Source organism: Thunnus maccoyii, chromosome 21 (assembly GCF_910596095.1).
Source record: "Thunnus maccoyii chromosome 21, fThuMac1.1, whole genome shotgun sequence".
NCBI classification, from domain to species: Eukaryota; Metazoa; Chordata; class Actinopteri; order Scombriformes; family Scombridae; genus Thunnus; species Thunnus maccoyii.
Genome location: NC_056553.1, coordinates 19,954,996 through 19,979,942, shown reverse-complemented (window position 1 = coordinate 19,979,942; position 24,947 = coordinate 19,954,996). Strand labels below are relative to the sequence as shown.

The following is a 24,947-nucleotide window of genomic DNA, read 5'->3' as shown; positions in this document are numbered from 1 at the left end:
TAAACAAAACACCATTTATATTAATCACATTTTAACACGTCATCTCCAGTTGGGAGTCAAGACAGATTCAGTGATTGTAAAGGCACATTTCTCTGTCTCGAACAAGTAAACTAATAAAACCTTATCCAAGCAAACATTATGTGTTGTCATTCATCCGTAAAGTGCTTTGCGTGACCTTTTCCAGGCCTGCTTTGAAATGATTCAATAAAAGATGCAGGTACACACTTTTATACTTCATCCGCTCATTATCAAAGAGTGACAAACAACAGCTGGTCAGCACACATGTGAAACCTCTGCCTCTGGCGGATTATTTGGGTCTAAAAATATGGCTTTTGGGGGATGATGTGGTGGCCCGGCAACAGTTGTCATCCTGTTGTGAGACCAACAAGGCTGAAAAGTGTTTACAAGTTGCTTATGTCACACAGTTTTTCCTGAAAATACCAGTACTGTGGTTTTGCATCTTATTTCAGTGATCCTGGGCTGTCGTTAAAATGAAGCGACAGGTTCTGCTAAAACTTCTCATTTTCTCCCTGCTTGGCTCGTTCATCTCTTAGGTCATAACCTCTGGATTTCTTTCAGGTAAATAAGCACCGCTGTTATTTAATTAAGGGGGGGGATTCCTTCACTGAAGCTGACGTTCATCTTGAAATAAACTAATAATTATCAATGGTTTGAGTTTCTTGAAGGGCTAGTTCACCCAAATTACAAAAAAAAATATTTTCTCAATTACTTCTTGGGGGGTATCTAGTCTTGCAGATAGCTTTAGTTTCCAGAGGTCACATGGTTACTCAGGATAACACCAGACCTCACTATCATCAGGGACTACTAACTCAGTAGAAGGCAGTTCCAGTGAAAACTGCCAACAATTGTGTCTGTGGATTATCTGTAGTAACTGACATTATTCATGAAAAGGCAAGTTTGTGTTGAGTTTTTCTGATATAATTTTTTTAGCACATTTAGCATCAAAAACAAAACACCATTTTGCCTCAATCGTGTTGAGATAACACAGAAATTTTAGAAACTGACATCTCAAAGCCCCAGCACATAAAACCAAAACTATCTGCATGGCTGCATGACAATAGCAGGGCTAAGTAGAAAAATATACTTTCTGTAAATTAGGTGAACTGACCCTTTAATCATACCTACATCACACTACCTTATTAGACTTTATACAAGTCCAGGCCTGGTCTACACTCTATTAACAGGCAAGGTGCTAGAAAAGGACTCATGTTGTAAATATGTATGCGCTTAACTAATCACAATAATCAAGGCCCATAAAAGCAAACCATCGGGTTATTGTACAAATGCACGTGCATGTATAAGAGGCTGTGGAATGTGACAGGGAAATGACATGATTAGTGCGCACATCGGCCGTTACATTCCTTGAAGATCAACAATAGGCCACATTTCCATGGCTCTCTCTTAGTACAGTATGTTACAGATCTGTCTCTTGAAGCACTTAGTTTACCACAAATCACGCGCAGCACTAAAGACGTGAAGGAATGTAGACTTTTAAAGTAAAAACACAATGAAGCTTCTCGAATGACGACGGCTGGCTATACTAATAATGGCAGTCAATGGCATTAGAAAGCAATGACATGGAAGTACCTGTGTACAGAAAGATACCAATACCTACCTGGTGACCAATGCTTATCCTGAGTCAGACTTTTGTCTTTTTTCTATAGCCACATGGGGTAGTTGTTTCTCTGATAAGATGGTTCTGGTTTTCTGTAGATTGTCACAATTGTGTAAGTCATCTAACCACCCAGTGGTGTGAGTCTTCAAGTTATCTTTTTCTTTTTTTTTTTGGTCAGGAAGCCAAACTTTGGCTTTGTGACCGCGGGATCAAATTGATCCAATCTGGCGGCCACAGTAGGAGGTTGTAAAGTGAACGAGGAGGACTTAGAAAGAAGTATCAACTCAGTCTGAGGTTTTATCCATGTAATCCCAGATATTGCTCCTATAGGAAGCTGCATATGGTCTTCAGTATCTTCTGTAGGTGACAGATATCCCATGACCCAACTTATAGAGGGAAATATAAGTGAATCAGATTATTGCAGTATAAAACTGTTCCCTTTTGACCCTATTCGCAGATCTTGAACGAACACTGCTTCAGATCCAACTCCCAAGACTGGAAGGTGAAACAGTGGTTACAATCTGGCAGGTGGAAGAGGAAAGGGGAGTTGTGATGGGAGGAGGGCGTGGGGAAAGAGAGAGCAGAAAAAAAAAGGACAGATGGGTAAAGAAAAGCACTCCAACATAAGAAAGTGGGGTCAGTAAAAAAATAAGAGGAAATTGAGGGAGCAGAAGAATAAATTGAGTGACACATGGTGTGGGAGAGGAGGATGAGGAGGAGCAGTGTTGGTTATTAGTGTTCCAGCTTCTGTTGGTACAGCTGAGTGACCTGGATGACCGGAGGAGAGGCGCTGAGCGATGGCCCACACCAACAGGCAGAGGATCGCACCGGCTGGACCTCGCACCTGCCACTGGAGAGAGGGAGGAAATACATTCAGCATCTGAACTCATTTAAGTCACAGTAAAAGGAGAACTGTAGACAGGCAACATAAAGCCAGACAGACTGAGAGGATCCAAGAGGAAATATAGAGGAGAGATGCTGGAGTAGCCTGATTTTTGAGCCATCCGTGTGGGAAGAGACAGATAGGACATGTTAATGCCAAGACACCAGCAAGTTACAGGTAGAGGTCCACTGAAAACACAGCAGGAAGACAGGTTTTCCCTCCGACTCCCTCCCACCTCTGACTGCATGACAGAAAACCAAAAATCACACAATTTGTGAGATGAGATAAAAGTGTTAGTTTCTGTAAGTTACAAGACAAGAAACAACAATCTCATTCCATGAAAAACCTGAAGATTTAGTGCTATTATTATATCATGTTGTCAGAGTTGGATTCAGACTTGTCATGACGACAGATGTGGAGAGAAAACGGGAAAACCTGAAATCCACCAACCTACTGTACGACGCCCACATAGTGAGCACACATCACCATGTGAAGAGAGACACTAACGGGCATGTGTGTTAGTCACATGTGATGCAGGGGAGCAGTGTGGCACAGCCAATAGATTCACAGAGCACAGAACATCGCAGTACATTGAATACACAAGACAGCTGGGGACAAATCATTTTCAGGTCAACCGATTCAAAAAGTGGAAGTCTTCACTTGGTGTTGTTACACCGTGCTGTCAAAACTGAATTTGTGGCCTGCTAATCCGTCCTTATAAATAACAAGAGCCACTTCAGTTAACCGTTACATACTGTTCTGGTGAAATTTGACCCATTTTTACATTTGATAGCAGTAAAAACACGCTCAACACTGTTCTTGTAGCCTGAAATGATCACCAAGTGACCCAGAATATACAAAAATTGACATTTTTTAACTTTTTTTAAATTTTTGTGCAGCTGATACACAGTGTAGAGGCTGTTCTGGGTTCAATTTGACTTGTATTCAAAAATCACCATTCAAAAATATTCAAATTCAATAAAATTAATTTAAAATTATGATGACTGTTAAGTTCTTCTGTTTTAGGTAACATAGGACCAAAATATTGTGTGATTGTGAAAGTTTCTCCTTCATAAACAAATAGTGGAAAACCTAAAGATGCTCTCTGAAAGTTTCACTGAGGGTTAATCACTCTTTTATTAATGATGGCTGATGTATTTATGAATGAAAAATAGATTTGTGGTATAGAGACTGATTATGAGGGAATACTGTGGGTCAGAATATGAACAGTATGAAAAGTTTTTTTATGAAATGATTTTAGCAAATCAGATGAACTGAAAGTGAACTGATCCCAACCTTGATAAACATCCTGACTGGACGCGCTTACAGGACAGGTTTGCATTTTTTCAAGTCTGTCTTAACTCACATGTCATATTTACGGCCAGTATTGACAGGACCAACAATTACAGTGACCAGTAACTCATGGCATCTGAGTTCTGTATTATGATAGACGTTGAAAAAATCCGAATCTACCCTTTAACACCCTGATACCACAAAATAGGACACCTCTGTTATAGTACAGCAGCAGTGAACAGCGGGATGCATGTTACTGGGAAGAGGATATGAAAAGACAGTATGCCATCGGGTTAGCCTGCACAGCTGGTGGATGAAGTACCTCACATGGTATTGGGCTCTGTTTTCAGATTGGGGCAGCACCACTGTGGAACATGAGGGTAAAAAAAAAACACACAGAGGAAGGGAAGGGAAAACATTTACACTTTAAGAAAGCAAACTGTTAAAATAATATTGGTAATCATTCTTCTCTGGTCTGGGTTATCTATAGCTCTCCCTTTGGCTTGAATCTGGTTTCAGAAAACATTGGGACTTTGGAAATGAACACTTATCATTTGCAGATTATGAGATGCTTTGCCATTGAGTATGCTGCCAAAGGGTGACAAAATAAGACATAAAGAAAATATATAGTAACTACTTTAATGTCTCTGTATTGTCTGCAGTAAGTGCTGATACATTAGGAGTAGTTTTGGAGAAGCTGGTAAGATGGCGAGGACTAATAAATGAAGGCAGTGCATGAGAGGAGAATGATAGGTGTTGAGGGCTGATGAGTCAAAGGAGTTGAGATTAGTTTAGCTGTTTTATTTTTAATATGTGATATGTCTGACTGTTTGACAATGCCTATTGTTGTTCTATTAAATTTGCTGGGAGCTATCAGTGCAGTGTGCAGATCTTGAGTGTGATTCAGGGCTGTTTTTAGGTGAGCTAGGCAGTTGCCTAGGGCACCTCCAGCTGGAGGGGCACCAGAGAGGAGGAAGAAATATTTAATTTCAGATGCCTGATCTACTGTTAAAAGTCATTTCCAATGTGCCCCTTACATCATATCATTAACCTGCTGGCTGCCACTTATTTTGCGACCCTGTGGTTCAGGATATGGATAACAAGCTACTATACGTGCAGTATATGTCTATGTATGTGCAGGTCTGCATACACAGACAACTCATGTCATGTGGTAGTCAGTAAATCAGTGGGATTAGCGTATTTAACGTAAAGTAATTGACGCCCCGAGCTAGGAAAATCCAGGCATTATCCACCATAAATCCAGATGTTTGCTCCTTGAAAAAACACTGAAGGTACAGCATTGTGAGATAGTGACGTGCAGAGCCTGGTTCTGCGCCTGTTTAAATGACATTTTGCAGGTGAACCAGACCTCTAAAGTGCTGCTGTTGGTTGAAAACTTCAGCATTTTATTACTAATTTTAATGTGACGTGCACTGCAAGTTGTATATTAAAGGAAACTTTTGAATTAAGATGAATATTAGATCATAAAACGTGGTCAGTGGTGAGTGAAAGTCAGATACTGATAGTACCTACACAACACAGAATAGAGAAATAGATGTTGAGGAGTCAGTGACACTCCTGCACAGACGATCAGAAACCTGGATCATGTTTATGATATTAATAAGCAGGTTGTGTTATATATCATAATAAGTGGGTGCAGGTCGTTTATTATAGTGGAGTCTTTTTTCTTTTAACTGAAGGATTTTTCTCACCACAGGTAGGAACAGAGCTCAGAACGTATTTCCAGCAGGGGTTTAAATACTTTCCTCCTGTTCCTGTGTGAGATCAATATTTTCTCCTTTGTTATTTGATTGATGGTAGAGGCTGAGGCAGGAAACCCTCCCACACTGCTCAGGGATATCAATCAAGTCCAGATTGTCAACTAGTCAGAGGTCTTATTTACCTAACCTGAGGACAGATCTGGGTCTTTAGTCATAACAATACTAACTGTTTTATATATTTGCTCACTAAATCATGTTTTATTAAAAAGCCTCCAAATTTTCTGCTCTGCTTTTTTTCAACGTTTGGTCATTTTTGCTCTGTGTAAAATAGAGAAAGAGTGGGAATGTTGTGTGAGATTTACTTGAGACTACTCATTTAGTGGTTTAAATACACAAATATTACAATTAAACAGGTGGCTGTGTGAGTGCGTTTGCAGGTGTGTTAAATCCTACATCTGTTTCGTTTTACCAGATGTGTTTCTGTGTGTGTTCTTTACCCGGTGTCGTCAGGCATGTCCTGATCAGCCTCTGCAGCAGATGACTCCACATCTGCATCTGCGCTGCTCTCGCTGCCTTGAGCTGACAGACCACATGGTGACTCTGGGCTCACACACTCACCGCTGACCACAAACAGACACACACAATTTGTACATTAAGTACAGTTATGTGTGTAACCCCTATTCCCATATGTTCAGAGTATGCGTGTGTTTTTGCTTATCTACTGACTTGATATGCTTCTCCAGTAGCAGAATAGCCTTCTCCCTCTCCTCCAGCCTCCTCTTCAGGGAGACGATCTCCTTCTGCTTCTCCATCAGCTCCTTCTGGAGACGGTAGTTGCTCTCCTCCAGAGTCTCACAGAATGCCTGGATGGAGGCAGCAACAGAGAGAAAAAGAACCGAGGATATTTTATCAACAGTTCAAACAAAGGGTGGAGGATAGGGCTGAGCGATACGGAAAAAATTAAACATCACAATATTTTTGATCAAATATTGATATCGATATTGCGGCAATATTGTAGGGATGACTATTGGTGCTTTCACAACATATTTACACAATGAGATTTTTGGTGGGTAAAGGCAAATAATAGAACAGCTACAACAGTCTGGTAAGTTCAGAAAATCACTTTACTGTAATGCAGCATTTAAAACCAGGAAAAGACAACACTTATGCCATATCATGATATTACAATATCCAAAATCTAAGAGAATATCTAGTCTCATATCACGATATCGATATAATTTCAATATATCGCCCAGCCCTAGTGGAGGACAACACGGGGACACTTAGATCTGACAGGAGGAATGATAAATGATAGTGGTGGATGTACGTTCTGGATGCAGGAGCCTTCATCGGTTAATCTTAAAGCTTCTCTTTAGGCACATTTCTGTTAACTCATTTGTTAAATCTATAATTCAGACTGTTTTAAGCATACAGGTTTGACGTGTCCTACTGAAAAAATGCCTAAGTCAAATCAAGTAGGCTGTTTAACGAGGTCAGCTACTGTATATAGGACAAAGAGTGAATGAGTGAGTGAGTGAGTCCCTGCCCTCATCACCAAATGCCACCAAGCTACCTCCTGTAACATGTGAAACTGGGGATCCTTTTTAAATTCCTGTATACAATACCAATATGATACCTGAGATTTGGTAGTGACTCTAAAATTATACTTTACACAACATTTTTATTTGGTGAATACACACACCTCTTAAGAACATCTGTGTTTAATGTTGTCCTAACACTAGAAGCCATACAAGAACTCTGCTTCAATAAAATGACAAAAAAATTAACAAAACTGAAATAGAATATATTTGACTTCAGAATAGGTCAACAAATCCAATGGGGATATTTAGGATTTGTGGCCATTCTTTGGGGTTATTTTCTGCAATGCATCTTTTACTAGAAAGGACCACATGTAGGTTTTACACTGACAAATTTCAAGAAAAGCAGCACCACAAAAAATTGTGTATTTATTTTGAGGCTCAACATAAGGGAGGAGGGAAGAAAGTGTGTCTGAAATTCAATGTCTGGGAAAAGCAGGTGCAAAAATGATTTGACACACAGAGGAGGAGAGATATGAACTCCAAACAGTGAGAATGAGAGAGAGGGAGGCGGGGGCGAAACAGACGATGAATGAAGACAACTTTGGTGCATCTTGACAGTTCAACAAGTGCAAACACTGTCTGTAAAGCCACTTTAAAAGGAGCTCTCTCAGTTCAACAACAGACGACCAGCAATGCTACAGCCTTATTATTTTTCCACACCATTTTACCTTTCTATTCCCCTAGCTGCAGCTTTGAATGTGTGTTTTTCCAGACTTTTACTGTCCAGGCTTTGCAGACATACATAAAACAGCCCAGCATCATATTTGGTGGCACATTTAGCAGACCGGATGAACTGCTCATCAACATTTATAGTCAAGCTAAATTAAAAATCTGGTGAATTGTGTGTGAACTTTCAATACTTGACAATGTTTCTATACTTTCTGCGATTGGAAACAACTTGGTCGACTTTCAAAACTATTAATGCCCAGCTGTAAATAGTAAAATGTCAAGATGATATTAAGCACAAAGGGGTGATGTAGAAAAGTGGCTGAACATAAGGATAATTTAGGGCCAGAACAATCCTCTTTAAAAAGGCCTTGATGAAACGCAGACATGGATACCAGCAAAAACACACAAACGAGCACATGTACTTATTACAAGCACTTATATTTACTATGTACAAATGAACACACTTACCCTGCTCTCCTCCAGACTATCAAAGGGCCCAGGCGGGTCATCCAGACACAGGAACTCTCTGACTGCCAGGCTGTCAAGGAGAAAGAATGGTGTAATGAGCGTAAGTTTTTACAGACCAGTAACTCAATAAAAAAGAACACTTGTATGAAATAGCAATGACATGATCAGAGAGTTGTAAACTATGATAACTTTTGTGTGCGCTGATGTCTCACTGTATGACGCACAAACCTTTGGGTTGTCTTATTTCTGTTGTTTGTTGGTCATATTTTGAAGGCACATAGTTTACACAGCTAACTCCATCTTAATATAAAAGACTGACGGTGTCACATACCAGTTGGCAATGTCCTTGTGTGCAACCAGGTTTTGCAAGAAGGCCTGTAGTCCCAACTGTCTGTCTTCCAGGAAGTCGCTGTCGTAGTTGTCTTTGAACCACCGCTTTGGAGGCAGCGCGAGACGGAAGCCTGGGAACATCTCTTTTAGCTTCAACACACACACACACACACACACACAGCGAGAAATGAATAGCTACATACAGCTGCAGTAGATAAGACGATACAGAGTTACTGACAAGCATGCACATAAAGCAGATAAATAAAAGGTAGAAAGGTGACATTAAGTGCAGAGATCATGACAATCAGTACCTCTTACTGCTCCATGAAGCATGAACACTCTACCTCTGAATTAATTGCTCAAGTAAATAATAACATATGGCCGCTGTCCTCCACCTCCAACCTGACATTCTTAAATAATTACTGTGTATTTTAAAGTCAAAATTTCATTTGATTTTTGCCTGCATAAAAATATTCATAACACGGTGCTCTAATTATAAATTGCGTATAAGCTTCATTTGGCTAAACCAACATTGTTTTTCATAGTAGTAAAAGTGAAAATGAGCTTTAAATACTAACAGGAAACATCAACCCATGTCTCCTTTTATCACTAAATTAACTGACTTCTTAACCCAATCTGCATATGTGCACTGGTACTTTCATCTGGTTGTGTAAGAAAAACCATGCGGTGTAAATGCCATATAGCTGTCAAGTGGAGCCCAGCCCATACTGTTTGTGACCATGACATACAGTATACTGTGAAGCACATTTTACAGAGGAAAAGTAATCTTCAATGCTCTCTGGTGGACAAACTATATAATGACAACACTGTGTCTATTAGCTGTAACATACAGCATGTTTGGCATTTCTGTACTGAAATGTCTTGTTACTAGGGAGACATATACGTCAATACCCATATATATATATATATGTATATATATATGATAAGCAAATATCAGGTGAGCAGCTTGCCCATATTTTGCTGGTTCTTTAATTCTTTTGCCCTCAGCTACACAGGCTGTTCTATTTGTTCAACATTCACCTGCTGTGTCTTTGCCACTTCTGTCTCTTTCCCCTTGAATGCATGCCTGCAGACAGTACACCATAAATAAAATGCCCAGAAAGCTGCTTTTCAGTGTCTAACAGAAATGAAGAATACAGTATTATAAGATAACTGTACAGCTAAAAACCGTGGCTCTGAAAAACCGTGATGTAAATTGCGTATGGCACTCTCTTCACAAACTGTTCCCACAGTCATGGGAGCTGGGGAAAAAATATAAGAAACATTGCTTCTATTAATACCCCTTTTTATCAGGCCCAGCCCCATTCTGAGCTACAACTCTAACATGAGGAACCGCGCTTACATGTTAAACCAGACGACTTCTGAAATTTCACGCTAGTCTTCCCCATGGCTGCTCAGTGGGCAGACAGAATGCTCGACACTAAAACTCAATTATGTGTTGTAACATCTGCATTGATCCATATAAGCTCACTGGCCACTTTATTATGAACACCTGTGCAATCTAATGTAATCCAATACAACAGCTCTGCCATAAATTCTACATTTATGAAGCTTATACATTTTCAGTTTTTGTTGACATTGTCAGAAAGGTGATAATTCTACTTTATGTTTAATATTGAGGTCATAGCAGGTGTTGGTTGTGTACTGGAATGCATTATAAATAATGGTGCTCCTAATATTTTGTCCAGTCCATTAACATACATGAGGAGGGCAAAATATTAGGAACACTTCTCAATATAATTCACCCCAGTCCACCACCAGCCACTACGACCCCAACAATAAACATGAAGTAGAATTATCACCTTTCTGACAATGTCAACAATAACTGAAAATGTTTAAGCTTCATAGATGTAGAATTTATAGCAGAGCTGTTGTATTGGATTACATTAGATTGCACAGGTATTCATAATAAAGTGGCTGGTGAGTGTATATGCCCTGATTTTGTAATAAAAATGCTGTGATGATTCAAGACTGTCAAGTTATTTTTTACTGTAGGTAGTCAAACTTTATTCCTGAGCTGATATTAGCCTCATGTTTCACTTTTCCAGTTCGATATTTATGGTCCCGCACTGACCGCCTCTTCTTAAGCTGTTCATGCCTACCTCTATCTCTACCTGTACTCTCATTAATATTATGTAGACATCGTAGTGCTGGGTAATTTACTAAAATGTCAAAACACATGTATGCATTACACAAAGCACCTTGGACCGCATGTGGTCTGCTTTGGGAAACACTGTGTCAATAACAGGTCTGAGATGTTGGTTTACTCAGCAGCAGGTGGAATGGTGTGTGTACGCATGTGCGCACGCCTACTGTTTTCATACTTGGTAGCCTAAGATATGTGTATAAGAATGCCGGGTGAGGTCCAAACTACTAGCTAAACAATGTTTGACACCAGCCACACAGTGTGGAGGCAGTGCTGCATATTGAAAACCTGATCATGTGTTGACCATGCTAGGCAGGTCTCAGTTCTATGTGCATGTCTTGCCTTTCTGCAAGGTTCAAGTGCAGCAGGGAAGTCCTCTTAAATAACTGTAATTTCAGTGCTTCTTGTAACATTTTCTTGATAACCAGGAATAGACTTTTAATCTAAATGTCTGTTCCAAATTAAAAAAGCACTAGATGTTGAAACATTTCCAACCAGTTAAAGTTATGAGCAATGAGGCCTCTACAATTCCACAGCAAAAAACTATTCAGCACGACCAATGCTGTACATTTCAGCTGCCTCTGAGAAAAAGCCACAAGAATGGAGGGAAAGGATGTCCACACCCCGTCTCAGTCCACTCCCTCCTTGTTGAATGTAGGGTGTTTCTATTCTAGGGTTACAGTGTCTGAACGAGTTCCACCTGCTTTTAAATTGTCCACTGCGTTATTAGCTTTTATTCATATTTTGCAGGCCTGCAGAGATAATGTGCTTGTTTGTTGTAGCTTCATAACAATCATCTTTTCTGTTGTAGGTTGTTTTTTATCCTGTCATCACATGGCTTAATACTTTTCCCTTCTGTATTCAGTGACCAAACTGTCTTTCCCGAAATCACGAGAGACCTGTTCCCCTAGTTGGCTTGGGCCTGTCGGCTATTTGGGAACAGTGGACTTCTTTGTACAGCTCTAATCACTTCCACAGCGTGCTCAAAAACAAAAGAAAGCATGCTGAAAGCAGAGGGTTGATAGTCAAGAACAGTGTCTGCAAACGGGGACGGATGATCACAAAATGGAGCTTCGGATAGGCTTGCAATTTAGGACTAGCAATACTTTCCTGGCGAACAGGCTTATAAAAACATGTGTACAGACAACACACCCAAACACACCTTGTCGTTGAGTCTGGAGAAGTCTGTGTACCTTCTAAAAACAACCCAGCTCTCATCTGGAGTCTTCCTGACCAGGACCTTGTATACCTGCAGCAGAGATAAGACATCACGCATGCGCGCGCACACACACACACACACACACACACACACACACACACACACACACACACACACACAATCTTAACACCTTGTTTACAACAGCAAAGATAAGGAATTGTTCCCTTTTTCCAGGGTAACTTGTGAGAAATAGCCCTGTACTGACTTTACCTGCTTAAAAATTAACACTAAGTGTGAGCTATACAGCTGAAATGAAGTCACACCACCTTCTCGTGATATGAAGGACTCCAACAACTGTTCTCTGACATGTTGGACTACATTAACAACATAAATGTTTCCTGTCCTCTTCTTTCCTCAACACAGCCACCAATAACACCCCCCAAAAACTCATCTCTAATTACTGGAAGTGCAAAACAACTTGTCTCTCTGTGTTTGTTACAGTATTTGTAGATAATTTGTATCCAAATAATAAAGCTCTGTATGCTGAGTAAATGTTGACATGAAGCTCTTCTCAGCATGAGTCATGCCGGGTGTTTGCCGTCAGTGAGCATATCTATATCCTGTCAGCGAGCATTCCTTCCCCAACTGCTAAAAAAAGGTGTTGTCCTGTCGCTGCAACTTACACACTGTTTTAGACTGACTGATAACATCTGGGCATTAGGCTAAACGATGTAGCGTTTAAACTTAATGGCTCACAGATACTAAGCAAGGTCCTAAAGGTTGTCATGATGTCATGTTAGCCGTTTTCTGGTTTCGTACCGTGAACTTGGCCCTCTCCTCCATGACCTCATAACCCAGCACAGTGGGGGTGATAGGCCTCTCCTCGCCTTGCTGGCTCCCAGCAGGATCCGATATTGAGCGAGGGCAGCTGGAGTACTCCACAGAGTGCTCATGAGTCCCGTTCAACCTGGCCTGTGTCACAGGGCTCTGGGGGGGCGGCGGGGTCCGACTCCGTCCGCCTCTGTCCATGCCGCGGGACTGGCGCTGTGAACCTAATCCTCTTCCACGGTCCTCCCCTGCCGACCTGGTGATAGGGGAAGAGGACTCCGAGCTGCTGGAGACGCTACCTAGTGATGACGCTCGCTGAGGCCGCCTCAGCTTGTTGCTACCTCCTGACAAGACTCTGTCCAAGGGCACAGGGACAGGCACAAAGGGTGATGCCATCTTCCTGAGCTGCGTGCTCCTGCCCCGCCACCACAGTAGTCAACAACAGCGCACTTCACACACACACTGACTGGGACTACTTGCTTCAGTGGTGCTGTGTGATGATGGAGTCTAGCAGTAATGCTCACCCTGAGTGGCTGACGAAGACTGTGGTCACCCTGTAGATATAAAACAAGATTATTTAATATGTTTATCATGATCAGAATTGACTGTAAGCTTTCCTAAATATAAACTGCGTAATGATCTTCAGAGTTAAACTTACACTGACGGAGCAAAATCTGTTAGTGATCATTATTCTGAAATAAGTGTACCAGACTCTGAGGGCAAGATGAATTATTGACACGAGCCCCACGCCATTCATAATTAATGGATTTGCGCATTTATGTGAAAAATTCATGATGGAAAAAGCCTGTTAAGCTCTGTAGATAATTAGTGTGTCAATTCATCTTGTAAATTGATTAACTTTTATCCATAAAAAGTCTAACCCTTTCCTGTGAACGCTGCCACTAGTAATGAGCCAGAATGCTTTGATTTGAGAGGGAGGAAGAGGAACCTGCATGGGGTGCAGGGATAGGCCTGAAATTGATTACTGTTCAGACTGGCAGATTGCCAGCTACCTGTCAAACTAATTAATTAAGCAGCAATGGAGCTTAGAGAAGCCAGCAGTGCGCCTTTGTATGAGCAAAAGAGAAAAGCCTATTAACAGGCTGGTAATGCACATTTTATTGGGGGTGTATGAAAAAAGAAACAAAACAAAGACAGTTAATCCAGTGTCATATCGAGGCCAGAGGACGAATGAAAAACACAGATATAAAGTAGATGACAAACTAAATATTGTTACTGGCTCACTCACTCTTGAATGACTCCTGCAGCTTTTTTTGGTGCACTGAAACATGACGCAAGCAGCTACTGAACGTCCACATGACAACAAAGCGCTGGTTGCCTCTTACTTTTTTAGTCAAGTTGGGTGTTTTAAAGTCAAATGACACCAGCGTTTTGTAGGTTAAGTTAGCCGGTGAGCTAACTGTGATAGCTGGCTAAATGACTGGCTGAGAGGAGCTGCAGTGAAGTGTAACCTTTCCTCGCTTATTGGCTCGCTAAAACTTTACACGACAGTAATACAACGGTGACGACTGTAGTAAAGTCTGCATTGAGAGTGCAAATGAGGTGAAACAGTTCATTAAAATATCATAATTTTAGTATCAGCGTGACAGCTAACGTTACAGCTAACTTACAGAGTCCAAACGAGCCACTGTGGACAAAGCTGAAGATGAAGGACTTTCACTTACCGTAAGAGGACAATGTCTTTCCCCTTCAGATAAAAGATTTTATTACACACATATAGTCCGGTGCCTGATTGTCCTGTTGCTGTTTATCTCCTCCCCTGATCTGCTCATGTTAGCTTACTTTCAATTCAGACCACGACAGCAGCAGCGCTCCAAAACAGCCGGGTGAGGGCGCTGCAACACACATTATGTTTACCAATTTCGATAGATAGATAGATAGATAGATAGATAGATAAAAAAAAATGTTCAATGGTTGGACGTTGTATAGCATTCATACAATGCCCAACCAATGTTAAACATTTATACTATAAAGGTATTTGCAGTGGTGGTAGAGGTATTCAGATCCTTTAAGTAAAAGTACCAATGCAGCAATGTAAAAATACTCTATTACAAGTAAAAGTCCTGCATAAAAAATCCTACTTAAGTAAAAGTATTAAATATACATAAAGTATTGCAATAAAAGTAGTGGTTTGGTCCCTCTGACTGATATATTATTATATATGACATTAGATCATTAATACTGAAGCATCAGTGTTAGAGCAGCATGTTACTGTTGTAGCTGCTGGAGGTGGAGCTAGTTTCAACTACTTTATATACAGTCAGCTAGTTTAGTCCAGTGGTTCCCAACCTAGAGATCGGGCCCCTCTGAAGGGTCACCAGATAAATCTGAGGGGTCGTGAGATGATTAATGGGAAAGAAGAAAAAACAAAGTTCTGATACACAAATCTGTTTTCAGTTTTTGGACTTTTTCTCTAATATTTGGTTTTTGGTGAAATAGTGGATCATTTATTGAAATGAAACCATGTGAGAAGTTTAGAGGGAAAAATCACTATTTGGTGAAGCTGTTAACAACTAATAGACATCTGAAATGTGACCCGACTACACATTGCTTTTTGTAAGACTTTAAAAGCCAAAAATGTTGGAAACCACTGGTTTCATCTGACAATGTGTTGTATTTTAAAAGCTTGTTATATTATCCAGTAACTAAAGTTACAGATAAATGTGTAGTGTAGTACTATAGTGAAGTAGAAAGTCTAATATTTCCCTCTGAAATGGAGAGGGGTAGAATTATTAAGTAGCATCAAATGGAAAACTAAAGTAAAGTACAAGTACCTCAAAATTGTACTTAAGTACAGTACTTGTGTACTTAGTGTACTTAGGTACTTAGTTACTCATCCACTAATCAGAGGGTTGGTGGTCCTCGGCTCCTCCAGTCGGCATGTCGAAGCGAAATGTCGAAAATACTGAACCCCAAAATTGTGTGAGTGATCATTAGAAACACTGTAAAGCGCTATATATCACTCCTGATTAGCAGGTTGGCACCTTACATGGCAGCCTCTGCTATCAGTGTATGAATGTGTGTATGAATGGGTGAATGTTGACATGTGTTGTTAAGTGCTTTGAGTGGCTGGTAGATTAGAAAAGCTCAGTATCAATGCAGTCCATTTATCATAACTTTCAAAAGTCCATTCTGATCCCAAATGTTCATCAAGATAATTCATAGGTTTTGTTTTATGTAACCAATAACCTTTTCAGCTTTGTAGATCATGAAATATTTGAAGTAAAAAGCATATACAATATATATGTATACCGCAGATGTCTTCTCTCCTTTTAGAGTCTCTTCAACCCTGGCTATGGTGATGCTGGGGGCCAGGGGCAACACGGCCACTCAGATGTCAGAGGTACAGTATACAAACACACACATTTCTTTGGATGCAGGTTTTGAGAGCTGCAGAAAACAAGTTCAACACTGGAAACATAAGATAAGACTTTACTGATCGCCAGACGGGAAATTCACATGTTACAACAGTGCAGGAAACAAAGAAACGAATAAGAACCAGGAGTAATAAACACAACAAAATAAAAAGTCAAGTAAATGGAATTCAGTCTATATACATTATAAACATTACAATACTTAAAGCTATAGGGGAGAACGGGGTAAATAGAGTCAGTGGGTAAAATGAGCCACCCCCTTTATCTAGGTAACCATAAACAAAAGAAATCATGTGACCACAAATTAAGAAAGAATAGTTCACATTACTCAATCCATCGTGGACTCAAACACATGAAAGAGTGGTCAGCAAAACAGAGCAAAAAAAAAGATTTTTGTCATGCCAAGTGAATTCATCATGTTACTAAAGTTATCAGTCTTGTATCTTAATTACAAAAAATAAGTTTTGGACATTATTACATGTTCATTCAAGTCAATGTAAGCTATAAAACAAGGTCATAAACTTAGCATAATTGTGGATCTGAGTGGATCTATGTGAAACAGTTTTGTCAAAGTGGAGGTTGTGGGGTAAAACGTGCCAGTGATGTTGGGGCAAGTTGAGTCAATGGCTCAATTTACCCCCCAAAACTCTAGAGACCAGAGACACTGTTCATGTTTGATCCATATTACAAATGCTACAATGTTGATGAATACAGACTTTAATAACATTACTTTTGAGCTGTGTTAAAACTATTGTGTTAAACTTTGTTATACAAAGTATATTTGAATCTGGTTTGAATCACTTGATGCATTATTCTTGATTTCTTGATCACACTTGTACACTGACATTTCTGAAGGTTATTGCTCAATCAACTGTAGACTGCACTTTCTCTTCATCTCAGTGTCCAATACTTGTATAAATAAAACAAACTGTTTTATTTAAAACAATCTGTTTTATTTATACTCCCAGGTGGATACAAGACACAAGACGTGTGTCCAAACCATAATGCAGGCGGGTGTGTCTTTCAATACTGGGTGTGATTTCCAGACACTTTCTCAGGCTCCAGGCAGACCTCCTTGAACTTGGGTGTGTCACAATAGCACAGAGTAGCTCAAACACAACAGATCCTCCTTTAGCTGAAACATTCTGGATCACTCGCTGACTCGAAGAAGATTGTCTCTCAGTAAGTACAGGATACACCTTAGTCACTGTCACTTGGTTTTTATGATAAGAGAGATAAGATAAGACTGACAGGGTTTTAGCCAGAGTGTATGCGATTTGCAGTGCTTGATTTATGCCCTATTCACCTAGTTTTCAAAGGCAACGGTAGTAGCGATGAGCAACACATTATTTTATTGAGTTTGGTAATATTTCACTTTTGTTTAAGCATCTAAATCAATTTCGATTTGTAGGTGACTAAAATAGAGAAAAGTGGTTATTTGTCTACATATGTAAAGGAGGTGATAACATTTTTGGAGAATACTGCTAAGTTGTAAAATAAAACACCAATGAAGAAGAGTATTCTTAAGGTTTGCACAGGCTGCTTAAATTTAAAATGTTTAAAATCTTCTAAATACTTAACAGTTGTCAAATCAAACATGTAGTTAATTTAATAGATATATGAGAAACATCTGGCATCCTCATTAAAAGTGCAAGAATGCAGAAGAAGAAGCACTCTAACCTCTATATTCTGAAAAAGAGGCTGACTACTATCAGATGTAGCATTTTTTGTAAGCTATTTATCAGGGGAGTATAATTTTATCAATTTTGTCTGACAGTACAACTTATCAGATGAAAGGATATGCTGCAATACAGTTCATAATGCAATGAATAATGCTCTCCCATCCTTTCTTTTTCAGATACAATGGCACCATCAAACCCTCAATCCAAAGCCAACACCACCTTCTCTCTGGCTTTGTTCAAAAAGCTGAGTGAGGATGACAAAACTGCAAATATCTTCTTCTCTCCTTTTAGCATCTCTTCAGCCCTGGCTATGGTGATGCTGGGGGCCAGGGGAAACACAGCCACACAGATGTCACAGGTAGAGTATACACACTACAGTACACACATACAGACACACACAGTTTTCTCTCAAAAGTTCTCATGTTAATACACCAATTTGGACCAAGGAGTTTATACAAGCACACATTCAAACGTCAGTCAGTGGATCTGGTTCAGCATGATCCTGGAATTGTGCCACAAAATTACAGCATGAAAAGGAAATGAAAAAGCAGCGGGCTCAGTTTACCAGGGAGCAAAGTCCATTGAAATTCTTAATGAAAGAAAAGATATCTTTCAAGCAATATCAAGATCTGATTAATATAACAAAAATACAGAGGACAGTAGGTAAAGAACATTGCTGTTAGAGATGATAAGAGGGATTTGGTCAGAATTTCCACTGAAAAACTTAAACCTGTCTGGCAGAGTCGGGTGTGGCAGAGGAAAGTGCCTGGACAGGCATTAATTACTCATACTGTCTATGATTCAGAATAGTTCACTTCCTCTGAAAGTAGTAGCCCACATGCAGCCTTAAAAAATGATCAGCATAGTAAAGCAGTGTGGTGAAGAGAGGCTAAAATCAGAGCTGTAAAAGTTGCAAAAAGGTCGCTTCACCTTTTGATTTATTTCATAGTATTTTATTTTATTGGATACATTGTAAACCTTGAAACCTGGTTTTAATATAAAGGCTGGTTTTATTCCCAGAGGTTGATGAAACCAGCTGAGGCAAAGCAAGGGGAGGCTTTACAGCTTCAACAAGAGTGGCAGTAAATGTTTTAAAGTAGACAATAACAGTGATGTATCTCGTATGGAATTTGACTCCTAAGTGATTCTGATTGTGTAGGTCGACAAAAGAGTGTAATCCTGTCGGAGAGTTCAGCTGAGATGAAGAAAACGTGTGTGTACATGCATCCCTTGGTGTGTATGGGTGATTGTAACATGAGACTGCAGAGAGATTTCCTTTCACTAGTCATTACCAGAGTGCAGATGCAATAAGTTTGTTTCTATTATCCTAATTTGACACCCACCCCACCCCACCACACCCCAACCCACACACACACACACTCACACACACACACACACACACACACACACACACACACACACACACACACACACACACACACACACACACACAAAATGTTGAGCTTTACAGTGACCCTAATGATGAGAGAAATTACCAACTGCACCCTCAGGTCCTCAGCTTCAGTGAGGCCGAGCAGCCGGAGCAGCCGGAGCAGCCGGAGCAGACAGAAACACAACAGACACCAATTGAGTCGGCAGTTCAGTCGCCGATGAAGTCGCAGATGCAGTCGCAGATGCAGACGAGGATGCAGATGCGGACGAAGTTACAGCAGTCCAGCAGACTGCCACTGTATCTGCAGAAGGTGGTAACAACAATAAAGGAATGATTAATGATCGGCTGGGTTTTGGATCTGGAGTATTTCATACTTAATTTCCCACTGCTAATTTTCAATCTCTTGCTGAATCTTTTAAAACAATTGGAAATTGTATGACTTTGGAAATGTGAAGTTTAAAACAGCTAAAAAATTTAAAAAAAAAAACAGATTTATGCAGCAGATTTAAAATTTAGTGTGTCCTGACACACCACAATTTAGATGACAGTGTGAAACAACATGGTGGTGGGTAATTGTGTGTGTAAATGCTTTAAAAAAGACTTCTCCATGGGTTACTTTATGTTAATGTTAATGGTGTTAATGCTTTTGTTTGGTCTGTTTTTGCCTTTTCCATATTCGTTCAGTCAATTTCAAAAGGTGCAGGGGGTCTCATAAAGAGGAAATTAAACTACTGAAATCTTCAATATTTTGGGAGGTTTTGCCAAAAGTTATTTTAATTACAGGAAATGATGAGAACACTGAAACACTGAAACCAAAATCATCCATTTAATGTCAGCTTCACTGGACATGCCATCCAAAAATAAAACTGACTGCAACAGATATTAGATTTTTGGCCTCGGAAGGATTCATGAAATGTAGATAGAAGTGTTTCTCCCTTGATGATGGTTGCTTTGACTCAGTGAATGCAAAAGTGTAGCATGGAGCACCAGGGTCACTGATTATTTTGGTGTGTGTTCTCATCATTTAACAGTTAAGCTAACCACAAGGCCAATGATCCATATTAACATAATACAACATTGTCTTTTATCTGTCACTGGCTCGGTGTGTTTTTGTAACACGCAGGTCTTTTCTGGCTATTTGCAGTGCCTGAAACCCCAGAATGGTGAGGATGATGTCCACGCTAACTTTGCCCAACTGCTGAATGAATTCAAAAAGCCAGACGCTCCGTATGCACTCAGCCTCGCCAACAGGCTGTACGGGGAGCAGTCCTACCAGTTTGTTGAGGTGTGTGTGTCTCTGTTATGCTCATCATAAAGGAATGAATGGGTGAGGGAGTGAACTACAGCCCTGTATTTAATGTAATTTGGATAAATGCTTTGCAACATGGCCTTAAATTACACCTGAAAATGTGCAAATGTTATTGCTAGTTATTTGGGTCCATTCCTTTCTTTATAAGTAAAGTTGTCATGATTTTAGTTGAGATCTGTTGGTATAAATTTAAATTTAAGTTGCCAATAATAATAATAGTCATTTTTGTTCATTTTTCAAGTGAGGAGTGAGGCTATCTGAACAACAGAATATAAAAAGTAAAATAAATGATAGTGACAGTGGTGGTAATAGTTAATGGGCTACATGCTAAAAAAACAATACAGTTGAATAAAATCACTTTAGCTAAAACAGAACCAGTTTGGTGTAGTGACAGATGACTTCTAACAAAATGTTTTGGAACCTGAAAACATTACATTTAATTATGACATTTAGATACATTACTTGAATGAGTTTACTGGAGACCGTTCATGCAGTTTCATTTTTGGTTATTGAATCTATACAGTATGAGTGGTTTCAACTCTCCACAACTCTCTTTATTTCAAGAGAGTGCTGTTATCCAGGCATGACAAGTCCATCCTGTGTTTAAAGAACTGAAAACTGTCAGCATGCAGGAAAATGCATAAAGAATCCTCAAAAGACTTTGGTGGCTATAATATGTTGGTTTCTATTGCCTGTGAATTGGTAAATATGAGTATCTAAATGTGATGTTTATGGTTCCAGGATTTCTTAGCAGAAATCAGAAAGCACTACAATGCTGAGCTGGAGTCAGTGGATTTCATCGCCGATGCAGAGGTGGCCAGGGTCAACATCAACAGCTGGGTGGAGAAGAACACACAAGGTAGGTCTTCATCAGTCTCAACATTACAGTGATTGGATGCATTGCATTGCATTGCATTAATGGAGTCTGCCATAAAGCCTAATCTTTGAAAATGTATATCCTACTATAAAATGTCCCTTTCTCTCTGTGCTGATCATCTAATTTAAATTAAGTGTCTTAGACATTTAGTGGGCATTTGTGTTTTAAAAAAAATCTATTTAGTAGAAAGAAATTAAATTGCAATGAGTGTCTGTAAATCCTCCTCAACCTCTATGAATCCTCAGGGATCAGTGCTTGGTCCTTTGTTATTGTATGTTTTATTTACATGTTACTATGGTGCTGCATAACCCACAGGGGTTATATTATTTTCTATTTCCATTTTTTCCGGTTTCAATTTCCAGTTTAATTTCTCTCTAAATCCAGCAAACCCTCTGATTTGCCTCAGTGAGGAGAGAAATCTGATGTCTATGAAGTTTTTATTTTAATCCCAGACTGGTCTCTACAACTGAAAACCTGTCCGGATTTAAATTTGTTAAAAAAGCAGCATCTCAACTTGCAAGATCCAATAAGAGAGTGCATGGTATTGTAGGCATGGTATTTCCATCCAGGCTACCTGTGTGTAGTCAGGATCTTGAATTGATTTTGACATTTAAATATCACTGTTAAAGCCTGACTGTTAGTTCCTAAACATATTTGCTGACCTTCTATCAGAGCCTGTTTGCATGAGATACAGGTAAAGTCTATCAGTGGCTCACAGGTCAAGACTCAAAAGCTAGGGCTCTGGCGCACCCTGCTGGAAGAAATTAGACCATCAAGTTCTTAATCCCAATTTAATTAAAGACATTAATACTTGTTCTCATTATTATTATTCCTGTTTTTTCACAGTCAATTTTATTTCCCTTTTAACTTTTTTTGATTTTGTATTTGAGCGCTGTGTAATTTCTAGAGCATCTAAGCTGAAGTGTAATGACAAATCCTGAATTTTGGATGGAATCATAGCCTCTGTCTGTCTGAATGCTGATGATAACTTCATCTTTACTGTTCACCAGGTAAAATCAAGGACTTGCTGGGCGCGGTGGACAACATGACCAAGCTGGTGCTGGTCAATGCCATCTACTTCAAAGGCAACTGGAATAAGCACTTCATGAAGAATCTTACTGTTGATGCTCAGTTTAGAATAAATAAGGTAAAATTGAACAAAGACAGCACTTGATGGAGAAACACTGAGGAGCCAATGCAGCTTGATTTGTGAAATGACGTTGCATGATAGTACACAGGCTGTCTGCAATACTACTGCTGGCATGTGCAGGGCACTGTGATAGTAGAGCATGACAAAGCTGTGCTGATTTAGAATGGAAATTTAGAGCTTGGAGTTTGAAAGTGATACTTATGGTTTTCATGTTTGTAGTTTGATCTGCCCGCAACTCACAGCTCAGCAAAGTCAGGTTAAAATGAAATAATTGATGAGCAAACTGAAGGAGATTAGAAAAGCCAATTTTTGTCCAATTCTTCCCTGAATGAAACTTTGCTTGAGGACAATGCCAATGTTCCCCATTAGTCATGGAACTTATGGAATATCCTGGAATTAGATCTTGAGGACAGGGAATTTGATTAATTCTGAATAAAGGAACATTTTATTAATTGGTCACTAAAAAATAAAAATAAAACAGGAAGGAATGTAATTGACACACAACAGATACACATTGTGTAAACATCAGCTGAGCAATCTACACCGCCAACATTTTAATTTTTCTCTCTTGCACTATTAGGATATTTAAATCATCATTTAGTTTGTTTGAGTGATATTGCTTCTTCTTTTACTCATTATTGATAGTTGTACACATTTTTGACTTCCTGGTGTTTGGTGTCCCCCAACACAGCCGGACCACCTCTTGGCTACTTGCCACTAATAAAAAAAAGTAAAATAAAAAAGTCTGAGAATTCTAAGCAAGGGCCGGGAAGTACTAGTTCAGCTTTTGCTAACTAAAGGCTACAACTAGGACTTTTGCAAACCTCTAAGTTAAGTCCTTGTAGTGTGGGAGTGCACACCTGTTTTTACATGAATACTGTTCACACAGTGATTTATTCAGTGGTGTGGGAGAAATAAACATATATTATATGTTTCCTTAGAAATGATTCACCAGTGTGGGTTGTTTCCTCAGAAAATCACCCTAGGGATGTCTTGTGGTGAACAAGAGAATGACCGACTCAGCAAGAAAAGTGCTTGTTGTGTTTGCTGTTGTCTTTAGAATGATACCAAACCGGTGAAGATGATGTGCCAGAAAAGTCAATTTCCTCTCACCTTCATTCCTGAGGCCAACTGCCAGGTAATGTCCATGTTTTTCAACAGTGTGCCCATGCTTTATTGTTTGCCGATTTGTGAACAGATTTCAATGAAATATGGTGGATAGATTTGCCATGATCCAAAGAACAATTGGTTCCATTTTGGCAATGATTGAAACCATCAGACTTGTGGTTTTTAAGAACATTTCCATAGACATAACTATGAAACTATAAGAGGCCACTGCACATTTTTCAGAAATCAGATTTTATTTAAATGAAATGAAATGAAAAACAGAATGTCTTTGCACAGGTCCTAGAGATGCCTTACAAAGGGAAGGAGCTCAGCATGCTCATCTTTCTGCCCAAAGAGATAGAGGATGACACAACAGGCTTGGAGAAGGTAGAACACATACACACATACAGTAAACAAATGCACAGACTGCTCAGACAAACTAATAATTGATACTGTATCCGCTTCAGCTGGAGAAGCAGCTGAGCTATGAGAAATTTGTGGAGTGGACTTGTCCAGATGTGATGGGTCAAACTGAAGTGGAGGTGAAGCTCCCTAAATTCAAGATGGAGGAGAAATATGACCTGGAAGATGTCCTGACCAGCATGGGCATGGTGGACGCGTTTGATGCCACAATGAGCAACTTCTCTGGTGAGTCTAAAACATTTTGCAAAACAAAAAAAAAAGTAAAGCAATTGACAAGCACATCAGAAATAAGACATTCTGTATTATCAAGCAAAATATTTTAATTGTTTAAAACTGTCTCTCTCCTTTGCTGTCAGGCATGTCTCCAGCCAATGACCTGGTTTTGTCAAAAGTCGTCCACAAGGCTTTTGTGGAGGTCAACGAGGAGGGAACCGAGGCTGCTGCTGCCACCGGCGTCATTGCCGTGAACCTCTGCTACATAATTCCCACCGACTTCATAGCAGACCACCCCTTCCTCTTCTTCATCCGACATAACTCCACCATGAGTGTTCTCTTTGCCGGCCGATACTGCTCCCCCGAATGAGCACTACAATTTCAAGACCAGGATTTTGCAATTAGGCGCCTTGCCCAGATTCTGCTTATCTGTGATCCATGTCCTACACACTGCACCCTCATATTCCATTCATCATGTCGTTCACTCATCTGTCACAAAACCGAAAGTGTTGCAATAGTTTCCCAGAATCTGTCATTTGCAGGTGTGTTTGTGCTAAATCACAAATTTCTATTAAACATTCAGCTTAACAATTCTTCTTCTTTTTGACTTCCTGGTGTTTGGTGTCCCCCAACACAGCCGGAC

General features: G+C 39.7%; 2 protein-coding genes across 14 annotated transcripts; one reads left to right on the top strand and one right to left on the bottom strand.

The window, feature by feature from the left end:
* snx16 (sorting nexin 16) lies at positions 1-14,528 on the bottom strand. Of its 2 annotated transcripts, XM_042400187.1 has the most exons (9): positions 14,441-14,528; positions 12,747-13,309; positions 11,931-12,017; positions 8,603-8,751; positions 8,272-8,341; positions 6,260-6,396; positions 6,031-6,153; positions 4,135-4,177; positions 2,401-2,486 (listed from the first exon to the last, which is right to left on the bottom strand). In XM_042400187.1, exons 2-8 carry the CDS (start codon positions 13,149-13,151, stop codon positions 4,159-4,161), a joined length of 990 nt encoding a protein of 329 aa, XP_042256121.1. In that variant the 5' UTR covers positions 13,152-13,309; positions 14,441-14,528; the 3' UTR covers positions 2,401-2,486; positions 4,135-4,158. The 2 variants fall into 2 exon arrangements, with proteins under 2 accessions (XP_042256120.1, XP_042256121.1); XM_042400186.1 differs by lacking the exon at positions 4,135-4,177 and having other exon boundaries at positions 1-2,486.
* LOC121888564 (leukocyte elastase inhibitor-like) lies at positions 13,449-24,897 on the top strand. Of its 12 annotated transcripts, none has more exons than XM_042400172.1 (13): positions 13,449-14,441; positions 14,554-14,602; positions 16,053-16,119; positions 17,119-17,164; positions 18,124-18,190; positions 19,344-19,535; positions 20,370-20,510; positions 21,276-21,393; positions 22,422-22,558; positions 23,622-23,699; positions 23,966-24,055; positions 24,136-24,316; positions 24,448-24,897. In XM_042400172.1, exons 1-13 carry the CDS (start codon positions 14,422-14,424, stop codon positions 24,672-24,674), a joined length of 1,413 nt encoding a protein of 470 aa, XP_042256106.1. In that variant the 5' UTR covers positions 13,449-14,421; the 3' UTR covers positions 24,675-24,897. The 12 variants fall into 12 exon arrangements, with proteins under 12 accessions (XP_042256106.1, XP_042256105.1, XP_042256110.1 ...); XM_042400176.1 differs by having other exon boundaries at positions 13,451-14,441; positions 14,570-14,602; positions 17,119-17,332; positions 18,009-18,190; XM_042400171.1 differs by lacking the exon at positions 17,119-17,164 and having other exon boundaries at positions 18,009-18,190.
* Positions 24,898-24,947: the final 50 nt, after the last annotated feature.